Source organism: Pollicipes pollicipes, unplaced genomic scaffold (genome assembly GCF_011947565.3).
Source record: "Pollicipes pollicipes isolate AB1234 unplaced genomic scaffold, Ppol_2.1 Scaffold_5677;HRSCAF=6716_pilon_pilon_pilon, whole genome shotgun sequence".
NCBI lineage: Eukaryota > Metazoa > Arthropoda > Thecostraca > Pollicipedomorpha > Pollicipedidae > Pollicipes > Pollicipes pollicipes.
Window position 1 is genome coordinate 102,831 of NW_023596732.1, and position 14,273 is coordinate 117,103.

General features: G+C 59.7%; 1 protein-coding gene across 1 annotated transcript in view; it reads right to left on the minus strand.

Moving 5' to 3' along the window:
• Positions 1-7,631: 7,631 nt before the first annotated feature.
• LOC119102144 (translation initiation factor IF-2-like) overlaps positions 7,632-14,273 on the minus strand; it is a 7,976-nt gene continuing 1,334 nt past the window's right edge. The window contains exons 3-4 of the mRNA XM_037225495.1: positions 8,807-8,981; positions 7,632-7,647 (exon numbers count right to left, since the gene is read on the minus strand). Of these exons, the coding sequence (XP_037081390.1) occupies positions 7,632-7,647; positions 8,807-8,981 (191 nt within the window). The remainder of the gene's footprint in view (positions 7,648-8,806; positions 8,982-14,273) is intronic.

The window sequence follows — 14,273 nt, forward strand, 5'->3', positions numbered from 1 at the left end:
TTTTCCGGTATCTGGCATTAGCCATTGTCTTATAAATGTCCCGGTCATGATGTACTTCAGATCCGCTATTTTCAGCGGTTTTCTTCGCACTTTTCCCCGTAACTGCACGCTGGATGATGCCAGGCGTCTGCAGTCTGGCCACAATGTTGCAGACAACAGACCTGGATGTCGCAAGACGCGTAGAATTCCGTCTTATCGCAGCCTTGCTGGTGCTGCTTTATGGTTACGAGATGGAGTGACGGAAGCTCTGTGAGGCGCAGCCCGTGCAACCCTTGGCTACGCCACTGTTTCAAACACGGTCGTGATATCCGTTTTTGTCGAAAAGTACTTGAAGTATGATAATGCGGAACGAAAGCATCCAGCCCTGTTGCGTCATGGCGCAGTCACGGCGTCACATCCAGCCAGTCACAGACCGACGGCGGCGCCTGGCAGCCGGGCCGTGCCATTGTTGGTGTGGTTGTCTGGATCCGGGTCATGTCACAGTATCGGGATATCAAGGCGCCTGTCGCCGAGCTGCATTGGAGCGTGGGAACTGGACCGTGATGGGCCTCAACTCGATCGTGATTGGCAATATATCGTGGCGCACTACGAACTTTGTCAGTTCAAAGCCCTTGCCAATGTGAGACACTCTCCCCAGCTGCGGGGGCGCTGGCGAGTGGGTGAGGTTGTGATGCGTTGCCGCTGATTGGGTGTTCCAGGAGCGGCGGCACCCCCGGCGGCTCACCCCGGACGCGGATCAGAGACGCCGCGGCCCGCGAGCCTCGGCTCACACGGAGCTCGCTCGCCCAGCGGCCCGGCCGACGGAGGGCAAATTCACGCGAGAAGAGCCCCTGTGAACGGCGGGGGTGAGGATGGCTGTCCAGTTTGAGGCACTGGTGTACTGCATGTCGCGATTGCAGCCGGTACAGTGTGACTCGGGGTGTTCGCTACACACCACTCTGTAGCAGTGAACAACTTTGAACATGGTGTATTCTAGTCACGTATGTGTCCAAAGGTATAAACCAATACGTTTAAGTCCACGCCGGTTGTGCCCAGCATCCATCAAAAATAGAGCCGTTTATGTTGAAACATCTGCCTCGACGTCGTTCGGGATCAGACCACGCCTTAACAAAAATAAGTTTTTCAAACAAAACTGAAATATATGCATCCAAATCTCAATTGATCAGGTGTTCTGGAAACTTGTGCATCTGCGGTTTTACCACGCCTCACGGCAGTAGAGTTCGGGGAGCAGCTGTCTACATTCGGTGGCAGCGCCGGGGCCACGCGCCGATGGTAAGGCCGACGCGCCGATGTCGTCAGCGCCGGAAAAACTGCAAACAGGTGCGCTTCGCCAGCGCTGTATCGTTGGAGTTGCAAGACAGCACGGCGAGCCTGCGCGTCTGTGTGGCGCTGGGCTGGTGTGTTGTGCTGGCGCGCTGGCAGCTGTGGCAGTATAGAAGCCGTGCCGCAATGCGATCTTTTGGGGACACTCCGTCTGTTAAGGTCACTAAACGCTCAGAATGTCCTGCAACTCCGCCTGCGCAGGTTAGAAGCGTCCCGATACACAAAGAGTCATATGCTACGTTAAAACGCGCCCGTCATCATGTCAGCGTTTACTTGTCTGCGCTGCGCCCGTCTGTCCTGCTGCAGCGCCCGCAACCCCGTTCTGTATGCTTGCCGGTTCTCATGCTGCCGGAGGCCGCCTCAGAACCAAGAACGCGACTCGTTCTACTGAAGCAAAAATGCCGACATCAGATACCCGCGCGAATATATAAACATACATCACAGATTTACTCGCCAGCACATGCGCATATCAACTCACAAAGGTCAAGGATACTGCATCGCAGCGAATAATTCACCTGCCAGCGAAACTAAAGGTCATCCCAGGCTACAGCCGCCATCGTCTCGGACGATCGAACAACGCGCTAAAAGGCATTGAAAGGTGACTGCATACGAGTCGAGCGCTCCTGGGCTGCTGAGCAGAGCAAGGCTCACGAGCTCCCAAACAGCCAGCGAGGACAGTTCTACACCACGCCATCAGATAACGGGCACCGACAGCGACCGGAGCCGTGAGCCGACGGGCGGCGCCAGGCCGCCTGCGTCCACGTTTGATTATCTGCCCGCCGACGCAGCCGCGCGGTCGCTCGTGGCTGTCGGACGGCGCGCGTCGCCGAGCGCCAGCGGTCACAAACTCGTCTTCCCGAGCAGACGCACTCGTCTAAAGCCTCAAGTAGGGGCTGTCGTGGTGGCGTCCCTTTGGAGGGAACGTCCGGACAGCCAGCTGCGGTGTGAGCCGCACGGTAACCACAACGTCCACATCACACCCCTATCACGCAGCGACGTCAAATACATCTCCTCTCCTCACCTCGGAAACGCGCTTTGGCAACATCAATGACGGCGTGCACGACACGTGGAATGACCACTAGGGCTGTTGGCTCCTGTCGATGGTGTCACCGCTCACACGTCGTCCCTGGCGGAGACTGTTGCGACGGCCGTCAGCAGATGAACGGCGTTCGGGGGGGTCACCGCCCGAGGCGCTGTGTAGACAGTGACACCAAAGACGGGGTCAACGGTCCCAACAGTGGATCGGCGACGTAACTTGAAGACGCGACTGGAACAGGTAGAGCTGACGACAGATTTTTTCACCTGCGTGTCCACTCCGGGTTCGTTACCTTTGCCATTTGCCGGTTGTGATCGGGCATGCGGCCAGCGCGCAGTTCGAATGAATTTCAGACAAAAGGCTGAACCACGTGTATAGTTCCCACCAGCTACGCACGTGAAGGCGCAACTCAGGAAGCTAGAGGGGTCCCGGCCCCTGCAGAGGACTTGACGCTGTGCTTTACTTGCATGATTTAATGAACGTCAGAACCAAGTTCTAACATTACTGCCCCCCACCTACGGACCTCACCCTCCCCAGGATCCGATGACGGCTCTGCTTCTATAAGCAGGTACAGCCTTGACATGGGCCTGTGCCCAGCGCGCGGTTCGGATGTGGTATCGCTGAGTCGTGACAGCAGCTGGCGTCAGACGCCACGGAGGAAACTAAACTACTTAGTAGGGACACCCTCGGAGCGGTACTTCGCGGATGGGCGGATTTGCCAGGCCCTTATTGTCGTGAAGCCTATCAAAGTATTCAGTGTGAGCGTTACTTCTTACCGGAGCAGAAGCGAGACAGTGCGTTATCAGTGGGTGTCACGGTGCATTAGCGACGTAATGCAATCAGCAGCGCGCATGACAGTGCATTAACCGGGCAATGCAATCAGCAGCGGGCATGACAGTGCATTAGCGATGTAATGTAATAGTATGAGGGGCCGGCACGGCCGCGAAGTCCTACGGCTGTAACGCACTGATTCTAGCTCAACACATTCCTCACTGGGCTGCGAGCTTTTCAGTTGGCCCTCGTCTACTGCACCCCCCTCCCCCCGAAAAACCGTAATCTGGTTCGGTCTTACTCGCAACTGCAGAGATCTCGCGGATGATATGCATCATATCAGCATAAGCGACTGCAGAATAAAAGATACCCACCGGTGTCGCCAAGCCTATCACAACGCATCGTTTCGGCCAGCATCACCAGGAGGGTGTGTTTGGAGCTAGCATTGATGACATTGTGCAATAATTTGAAACCCGACATGGTGATTTGTCGGCATTATCAAACTGCGGTAATCGCACATTTAAATGAAGGGAAATTTCGCGCCGCAGATACGACATTACACCTGTGCTAACACCCCCGCCCCGAACATCCGTAAACAAGGCATCGGCACGTAAAAGACACTCGCGTCACGCGGTCACCTAATATCCCGCCATCGTGGTTCATAACCAACACAACTCGTTCGTCCAGACACGGTCGGACGCCGCCACGCTGGCCATGGCCAGTGCCAGGAGCGTGATCCCGGTACGGTGCGCCGGTGCTCACCAGTTACACCGGGACGGCACCGCGGGCGGCGGCCCACGAGGTGCCGCGCCCGCCCAAGCCTCCGGGGCGCGCCGCCACAGCGCCGCCCCCACACAGCCGTCCGTCACCGCCGTCGCGTATTGCACCGCGCGCCCGGTCCGCGCGCTTCAGGTACGCCCGCGCGCGCGCCCTCGCTGGCAGGCGCGCGGCCGGCTAGGCGGCGCCCGACCGGGGTCAGCTGGCGCCGTGCTGGCCGCCGCCGGCCTGCCGCCGGTCCAGCAGGCACGGGTCCGTGTGCACGAAGCAGGGCCGCACGGAGGCGGCCGACACGTGTCCGGAGCGTGCCTACGTCATCGGCGCGCACGCCGTCCAACGCGTTCGCGCGCCGGGTCGTACATCTCCACCGAGCGTGACGAAGTGGTTGCCGTCGAAGCCGCCTGGTGACGCGGCCAAGGGGTTCAAGAGGTCAGCGCGGTCCGGCAGCACGCGGCGCCAGGGTAACAGTCATCGCTCAGGCCCCGGAGGACGGCAATTGCCGCTGCGACCAGTTTGTGCCCGCAGTTCTTGATCGTGTTGTGGGTTGGGGTCATGAGTTGAGCTTGCGACCCCAGCCCCTCCACTGCGAAACAGCCTCTCCACATACCGAAATGCCACGACGTTGGCATTTCAGGTAATCTTATCGGAGCATGACAAAACACTCCAAGACACTCCCGGTGGGCAATGTGTACTGTCAATACCAGGAAGAAATTAATCCACCAAGCAAACCGTCGCCGTTCGCGTGGCGCACGACATAGTAAAGGGCTGACGTTTGACCATGGGCACGGCACGCTCCCAGCTGTTCTTCAGAGTGGACTTTCCATCGGATGTTATCTGGCTGCCACCGAAGCAAAGTCCTCCAAGCGTTGCAACAGTGTGCACATAGGCGTCTGACCCACAGGCTTAATCATCGCTGGTGATCCCGGCCTAACAGGCGTGACAGCAAACATGCTGAGCAGCTTGAACGCATGGGAACAGGCCGCACCAACTCCGGCGGCGGCATCGAAGTGAAAGTCATCCTTATGCGACACATCCGCGTACAACACGGACCACGGCGGCCGCGCACCGGGGGCACCTGCGGAGGCGTGCGCAGTCACGACCCTCACGTGGTGCCGGGTCAGCACCCCCACACACCGCCTCCAGGAAAGGTTGGCGCCCCCCCCCCCCCCCCCCGCCGCCCGTTGCCGGTGACGGTGCGGCCGAGCCTCCGGCGCCGGGTCAGGCCGCTGCTGTGGGCCCGGCGGCGGTCGACCACTCACCGAGTGCGTACAGCTTGCCCTTTCGTCGTACCAGCTACGCTGAGCGCCGACTTGGGGGCGGGCAGCGGCGCCACCATCTCCCAGCGGCGCTCCTCCGTGTCGTAGCGTTCGACGGTGCGCAGCTGCTGGTTGCCGTCGTAGCCACCCACCACGTACACGAACCGGTCAATGACGCCGATGCCTGGGACGAGGGGTGCGGGCCGGGTCAGGGTCAGGGTCAGTCCGGGCGGGCAGCGATACCACCCGCTCGCCAGCTAACGACGGCGGTCCCGTCACGGCTCGACGACACATCGGACAAGCCACATCCATCACGTCAGCCCACCACATGTCGTCATGAGGAGCCAGCTATCACAAACATGCCCCTTGACACATGCTCTCCCGATCAGGGCGTCCCCAGCCGGCTGGCGCGGGGCCGCCGGAGGCGTGCCGGTGCGGTGACGGGGCGCGCCTCTCGCCGCCGTTTCCTCCGCGCGTCCGGGCGCGGCCTTCGGGAAGGTCCGGCCCCGTCGGCCACGCGCCCTCCGAGGGAACCACCGGGCACGCGGACAATCTGGCCAGCTGCCGTGACTCGGCAACAACCGGCGACCGGTCCGGCCGGGCGCCGCGGGCACCGCCGCTGCAGTCACGGGCCGACGCGAGAGCTGTGCGCTGCACGCGGCCCCGTCACAGCCGTAACGCCCCTGCTGACGCTGCACTACACCGCACGCCTCGACTTCCCGGGCCCGACGACAGCACTCGGCGGTCGGGAAGCCGCAGCGCGCTGCGGTTCTTTTTTTGGGCGTTTCGTCTCCCTTTTCTCCTCTGTCCTTCCGGTTACGCATTTTAGTCTTGTTGCCACGAACCAAAACAGTTCGACAAGGACGCCAATATTTCGAGAATATCAACTGCCCTGATTTTCGGTTTCTTGGCATTCCCAAGTCTCCGCACACATGTGTAAGCTCCCGTCTAGTCCCGTAAGTTTCGTCAAGAAATTCTCCTTCGTCGTACACCGGAATGACATGTACAACAAAATCCTACCCCACCACATAGCAACAAATGCCAAAACTCACCACCGACCTCCAGCCCACGCGCACACATTCTTTTATCGTGTCCAGGTACAGATGGCCAAACAAGGCCACAGTTCAGCGAAAGACAACTCCGGCAAAGAACACGCTGGCATCCGCGGAGTGGGGTGGCAGTACTGCATGCTCAGCCGCCCCCTCCCACCGACCCCGTCCGACTTGAAAGTGGACTTACCGAACTGCACCGTAATCGAACTGACACGTAATTCGACGGCAGCTTACAGACCTGGGGCTGGCCCGCCCTCGCGTCCCGCCCCCTGACGCAACAGGCGTGTGATGGCCCTCACGTCAGAACTGCATCAGCCGCGAGTCTACACGGGCTAAAAGCCGAGCCTTCCAGCACGGTCGTGATCGTCAGATTTGCCCGGCGACGTCGTTAAGGCTGGACTCCTTGCCAGACACGGAGGTCGCGTACGCTACAACACGTTGCAGCAGTAGTGAGTGGGCCGACTATTGCACGGGTTGGTATTATGGTGCAGTGGAGGTGTGAATCAATAGTAGCTGTGGCGCGGCGTGCGTACCTATGCCGCTGCGCGGTGTGTTCATGGGCGGTATGGGCGTCCAGCTGTTCTCCTCCGGGTGGTAGCACTCGGCGGTGCGCAGCCGGGCCGTGCCGTCGTAACCGCCGACGGCATACAGCCGCCGGTTCACCATGGCCACGCCCAGCCCCATGCGCGGCGTCGACATGGGCTGCATCAGCGTCCAGAACTCCTTGTCCGGACAGTACCTGGCAGCGGACGGGGGGGAGGGGGGAGGGTCAGCTCTGCCGCCCGGGCAAGGGCAGACGGGGCTGCACCTAAGGTCATTCGTTATTCTAATTCGGCTGTTGTGTGCGTCATTCGTCGGACACGGTGCGGAGGCCCCCGACACTTGTGCCACCGTCACGGCTGGTCACGAGATCACTTCAGGTATTACAAGGCTTTTCAGGTGGGTGGACACAGTTTGCTGTACAATACAGCGAAGAATATTCCCATGTCGCAAAAAGATCACAGAATTCTTTCCCGCCAGAGCTGAAGTGTCTGAACAACAGCAGCTTCATACAAACGCTTCAAGCTTCTTACGGATGTCACAGTATGATGGTTAGCAGACACAGCATTGCAAACTACAACTAGACGTACCATTCCTATTTGCCATATCCGCCTTTACTTCTCATTACTAAGCATGTAGCAAACCACGCGCAAACGCCCGCAAGGCCGGCGGCGGCGTTCTCGGCGCGGGTGGCCTCACCGCGCCGCGTCGGACACACGCACCTCTCCACGCTGTTGAGGAACTGCTGTCCGTTGGAGCCAACCGACGGCGTACAGGTAGCCGTCGAGCAGCGCCACGCCCAGGCGGCTGCGCGGCACCAGCGTGCCAGGGCACGCGCGCCACGCGTTCGTGATCGGGTTGTAGCAGTCGACACGGTTACTGTCCAGCACGCCTGCGCAGAGGGGCGCCGGTGAGAGGGCCGCACGTGACGCACGGACGGCGGCACGCGCGGCGGCGGCGGCGGCGGTCCACCATCGCCGGACGTCCCGCCCACAGCCCGCAGCCCCCAGCCGCCCCAGTCGGTGAAAGTGCGGCGTACGCGGGACAGAAGCCAGCCCGCCCGGACCGGCCGTGCGGTGTCGGCCGGCCTCGCTGGGCCACGGCCGGACCGGCCTCCGGGCATGACCTTGGACCACGTAACGGGCAAACGGCGGAAGGCATTTTGCAGGTTTCCGCAATCAAAGGCACATTTATCACGGCTGCGTCGGAGTCCACCGACTTTGCTGTGTCTGATCGCCGCGGCGGACAGTGACTCAGCACCTTCGGCAGCCGGATCGAGTGGCCCGGTGACTCAGCAAAAATGCAATTTCGGCTGTTGATCCCGAGCCTCACGGCGGCTGACAAAAACGCCGCCGATCGCTGGGCGGCCACCGGGGTTGGTAGCCGTGCCTGTGCAGCCACACGGATACCCCGTGGGTCGGTGTCACCGCCCATGCCACGGCACTAACTTGGGGATGGTATGCAGTTCCTATTCAACTCATGCCTCCTTCTTTGAGCTACTGCTATCACCATTTCATGGATCACAAACAATGTGTGTCTCTTCCCACGAATCCCCGTCTGGTCGCTTTTCCCTCCTCTGACGCTAGCGTGTGCACCATTCCCCGCCCCGCGGTGCTCTCCCCGCCGCTGGCCCCCGGCGTCGGATCCCCACCCCTCACCGCCGCTGACCTGCGGCCAGCAGTCCCCCATTTCCGTCCGCCGCTGACCAGTGCGGCCAGCAGTCCCCCGTCTCCGCCCGCCGCTGACCTGTGGCCGGCAAACCCCCATCTCCGTCTGCCGCTGACCAGTGCGGCCAGCAGTCCCCCGTCTCCGCCCGACGCTGACCTACGGCCAGCAGTCCCCCGTCTCCGCCCGCCGCTGACCAGTGCGGCCAGCAGCCCCCCCCCCCCCCGTCTCCTCCGCCCGCCGCTGACCTGTAGCCAGCAGTCCCCCTCTCCGGCCCCCACTGACCAGTGCGGCCAGCAGTCCTCCATCTCCGTCCGCCGCTGACCTGTGGGGTTGTTTTTTCCGGCCGCCGACCACGTACAGCAGGCCGCCCATGAAGGCGCCGCCGAAGGCCGGAGCGCGCGTCCGGCAGTGGCGCCAGCTCGTGCCAGACCCGGTCACAGGGCGCGTAACACTCCATCTTGTCTAGGCTAAAGCGCAGGTAGCCGCCGGCCACGTAGATGACGCACGGCGCGTTAGGCGTGCGCTCCTTGATGCCCTGCGTCCTGTGCAGCGTCAGCTCTGTGGACGTGACGGGCCGCCGGTCAGAGGGAGACCCGGCGCCGCCGCCCGGTGGAGGGAGGGGGAACATCGGTCACGCTATGAATCGCTGATTGACGGACAGACCCAGACAGCAGGGCGGCAGGCCTTCCAGCAGGCGGGGGGACGCTCGCAAGCAGAGCACGGCAGCGTCAGCCGACATGGGGATCATCTGGACCCATCCGAGGGCGCAGGTGAACGCGTGGAGATATACGGGCACTCGCGGGCACGATATACGGGCACTCGCGGGCACGATATCAATGGGCGCGCACGAGCGGGCGGCGTCGGTGCATGGACGGCGTTCAATTTCACCCGAGCTGCAAGCTACATCCTGGCATATAAAGCAAATGAAAGTGGGCGCGAAAGCATTCGCACGGCCGGACTGGAATAAGCAGCCACCAGTCGCGTTTGCTATTGGTCCACAGCAGCCATGGCGTTGAGAGGAGCGAGGGGTGCAACACTGATGTTCTTAAACTATGCAGTCCCATAAATCATCTTAACGACTAGTGCTGACGAAGTAAGACCAGCCAACAGATGAGATAGCATAACAAACCACGCCACTTAATGAACGACTGCGGAGCCGAAGCCGTGACAGGCCGTGGAAACCAGGCGTGTTGATGCGGGGTGTGGATGCGTACAGTTCTTGTAAGAAATGAGTCAGTTTGCATGCCTTAATTTGGGCATCGGTAATGGAGCTCCAAAGCTCATTTATTATCCAGTCGGGGCGATGAGCGCGGTCTTGAAACGCAGAGTATTCTAAACATACGTGTATCAATGAATGAAATCTTCGTTTAACTAGTGTCCCCCTTCCCCCCCCCCCTCTGGTATTTTGAGTCAGCTATTTTCAGCACAAGAGCTCACAATGCTAAAAAAACGAGTCTATCGTTGTTTAACCAGTGCCTCATGGCATATCCAAGATCACTTATGTTCAGCATGAGATCTAACAATGCCCGAAAACTGGGATCTTGCTGAAGTCCTGCTCGTGCTGTGTGCGATCACTGAACTATTGAGTTTAACTTCAGTGAGTCGTCTCAGAAGTGTAGCTGCTTCCATGCCATTTTAGAGACCATGAAGACAAGACAAAGAAGCAGCAATTGCGCTCAATCATCACCTCGCTGCATCCATGACCTGACTAGAATGGTGATACCCCTACCACATAGGTGCACATACCACTACACCACCTTACTTCAACCCTGCCGTCCCGTCGTGTAATCCCGCCGGCCACACAAACACGCTCATTCACACGCCAACCGTGATCGTTCCGTTACACGGTCTGCTCTCCTCGGCTGGGCGCTGCTCCACAGACGGCAGCAGTGCCCGCGAAGTCAGGCATAGTGCAGGCGGCCTCTCGCCAGGTCAGCGCCGGCTGCGGCCGAGCCGGGCGCCGCCTGCAGAACCCCGCGCCCACTGGCTAACGGCCGCCGCGAAGCCGGGAGGGACCCGATGCCCACCGGCTGACACGGCCGCGCCGTGGAGCCGGGGACTTCGCGCCGACGAGCGCACGGTCACGGTGAAATGCATGCAGCCGGGGGAAGGGGGGGGGGGGGAGGTCCGGTTTAAGATCGGCTACAGGCCAGCGATGCACTGATTGGCTATGCTCAAAACTGGACTACAGCACACTGTAAACGTGCCATGTCTGACTGGTGCATTTTTTACGGGAAACTGAGTGAGTCCGCCTTCAGAACCGATCTGTCGCAGTGTCCGATCACACCACGGCTGCTTGGGACGGAGACTTGTACCCGAAGAAACCAGGGACGGACAAATATGGACACATGATGCCATAACAGAAAACAGAGCATGTCGACGCAATGTCCTGCTCTGAGCCGGCGCGCTCCCCGTCTCCCGGCCCCTTGCGGGCTCCATCACTGTTGTCTATACTGTGCCGCTGGTGACAAACACTGGAAACAAAACAGGAACCAAAGAGGCCTCCCAGATACGTTGCGTGAAAGTACAGACAAAGGAGCGGCCCAAAGCCCCGCAGAACAAAACAAGGAAAAGAAACTTCGAGTAGGCATTCATAGACGATAGAGACCTCTTGTGACACTTGATAGAGGCCTCTTGTGACAATCACCGCCAAGGTTCTGCCAAAATACCGAGCACAAAAACTTATGATCAGATTACCCTCTTCAAAATCATATCAACATACGAAGCACGTCAAGAACCATCTGTTGGTAAGAGCAGCTGCGGAGCACATGTTCATGACCCTCTGTTTGGAATCCACAGCGGCCCGCACCCCACTCTTCTTCGGAGTTGGCCGTGCCATGCGACTGTGGAAGCCAGCATCCTTTCCCGCTCCCAGTCAGGTGATCAGCATAAATCGAACACGTACCACACAGCGTCAACCGAGCAGCTGGAGGTCCGCTGTAGAAGGCGACGGCCCGAGACCCCGCGCCACGTACCAAACGTGTCTCGTCATCGCGGGTTTCCATCTCCGTAGTTTCCGGGTGATCGGGCCGGTATTTCCGTCTCCTGTTAGCTGGCGTTGGCCGGAATACTCAACACAGGTCATGGAAACCACTTCACCCTGAGAGCCATTCTGCGGCCTCATTAACAAACGGAAGCTGAGCCAACGCCCACGGTCTTCCAGCTGGCTCCCAAATTGCACCTATCAGATTCGATCCGTGGCACGCGCGTTTCGGAAACTCAGCATAGTCCATGGAGACCACTTCTCCCTGACAGCCATTTTGCGGCCTCATTTACAAAGGGTAGCTGAGCCAACGCCCATTGTCTTCCAGCCGGCTCCAAAATTGCACTTACCAGATTAAACCGGTGGCGCGCGTATTTCGAGCAGGGCCATAAAGCAGGCCGGGCTGGCCAGAGCACGTCCGGCTCCGGCAACCATTACCGACCCCACATGACCCCCGTGCGGGCGTCCGGTGGGGGCGCGGCGGGACCCGTACGGCCAGGCAAGGTCGGGGGGGGGGGGGGGCGGGGCGGCCCGACCTGGCGGCGGCGCCACCGCGGCCGGCCTTGGTGCCGCCAACGGTCCCCGCCGGCTGCAGCGTGACTTGCACTATTCGCGCGCGGCCCCCGGCGGCCGCGCCGCAGAGCGCGGACACCATCGCCCCCGCCCTGACGGACATCCCGGCGAGTGACGGGCGGTGGTCTGCGTCAGCGGCACCCGGACGGCGACCATGTCCAAGCATGGTACACCACGCCCCTACGAAGGATAAATTACCCTGCTTGCAGTCGTGGGCTGCAGTCGGCACCAGCGGGTGACGGCCAGCCTTGCGTCTACAGTACGAGGGGAACGCGTGGGTGCCTACCACTGCGCACATGCGACGAGGAGACAAAGAATGACTGCGGTATCCCGAGAGCTGTTGCGTCAAGGTTCATTGTGCTGCGTCCATCCAACTCGAGTCAACCAGCGACCCTACTTTCTACTCTCCACAGCCGAATAACGCCAGTTGTTTCACAGAGTGTTTCCGTTTCGTGGCATCATGGCTTGTTTTCCGAACAATCAGAAGCCTTTACGGAAGAAATCCGAGCGTGGGGGGGGGGGGGGGGGCACACGCAGTTGGAGGGTGGTCATCCCAAGGAGACCGATGGGGGGAGGGAGGGGGGTGAGAAAGTGAGATAAGAGGTGTTAGGTGCACAGCTCAACAACGCCTTCGACCCTTAACATGGTGTGCATTATGACATTATGGCATGATGTGCATTATGTGCACATAACTGAATTGATATATAAATGTCCCCCTTACTTATTCTACGATGCGTTAAATGTGGAGACACGGGTCTTTCGCAGCTTACTATACCGCACCAGTACCTCTATGTCATCCAGTGGTCCTGGGCAATGCAAGTCACAGCACCACCTCCAGTGAGAGCTGACCTCTCAATACTACAGCCTGGTCATCACAGGCCAGGGCTCAGGAAAAGGCCCAGTACAAGCATCATCAACGAAGGCGACAGTGACAGAATAAAGGCAATGTTTTCCAGCTGACGCATCCAAAAGGCTGGAAAGACAGCAGGCTCCCTGTACAACGTGACAGTCTTACATTCGAATTCACTTAAGTCGAACAGCAGCCTTCCCCAGCCAACGTCGCCCATTTCCAGCTGGGGACATGTGGCGGCCCCCGCATGTTTTGACCGAGCCGGCCAGCCCGCCCCAGGCCATCCGCCGAACTGAGCCCGTTCGGCCCCGCTCTGTTGACAGCTGGCCGACGGTCGCTCGGTCGGCCGCGGTACGGCACCCCGTCGCCGCTGCCGGGCGGCCGGGACACCGCCGACCGGCATGGGTCGGTCGCGGGTTCGCGCTCACTTCCGTGGCCGTGCGTGCCGCGTGGGCGTAGGTGCCCGGCCGACCCTGCACACCGGATGCCGGCCGGCGCGGCAGACGCCGCTGTGCCGCTCCCGCACATGGTGACAGCCGCTGGCCAGCGCCGCCACTCACGGGTACGGCGGGACGCGAGGGACCGGCTGGTGACAGCACACTGTGAGCGGACCTGGGCATCACAAACTACGGATCCGTCCGAGGTCCTTCCCGAAACGTTCGACTTCTACCAAGTCGGGCCTCGAGGAATCTGCCCGGGGCATCTTTACCAGTTAAAGGGAGTGTTCCACATTTGTAGGGGGTTTGAAACTGAAATAGCCATCTTGAAGATCACTCGGGGCATTTCACAGTCCTGCTCTTCTAAAGAACTAAACCACTCTAGTTTCTGAGATACACGTCACGACGATGTGCAGACTATTCAAAGGTCACCCAGGCATCCATGACGCCAGTCATTTACATCCCGCTATTCCATAAGCAATGCAGCAATCAAGGCCAAGAAAAATAGAATTGTCGAGTCGTTCCTGTCTGGCGTTCGTGTGCACGGTTTTCAGATGAAACGGCCGTCAACTGACTCTCAAACAATGTTGTGCAAGGTCGATGACATCAACGATGACGTATTAAAACCATATTTACTGAAGTAAGAAGTGCTGTGTGAAGAGCAGTCTTTTCCACTTTGGGCCGTCAACTGGCTGTCAACCAATGATGTACAGGGCATGATGACGTATTCAAACAACGACGCACTGAGGAACGTATTAACTGAAGAGAGAAACTGCGTTATCTAGAACAGTCTATTCCGCTTACAAGCTTAAAAGTATGCCAAAGTTATAAGCGAGGTTATTTCATCATATCTGGCGCCTTCCTCTACCATCGTCAAATGCGGACCATTCCCTTCAAACAACGGCCAACCGGTCCGTCATGTCGCCATAAGCCTTGACCTTTATGACCACAGAGTCGGGCCACTTTCTCGGGTGCGCGCGAGCGGCTACATCCCGAATCAGCTGCGC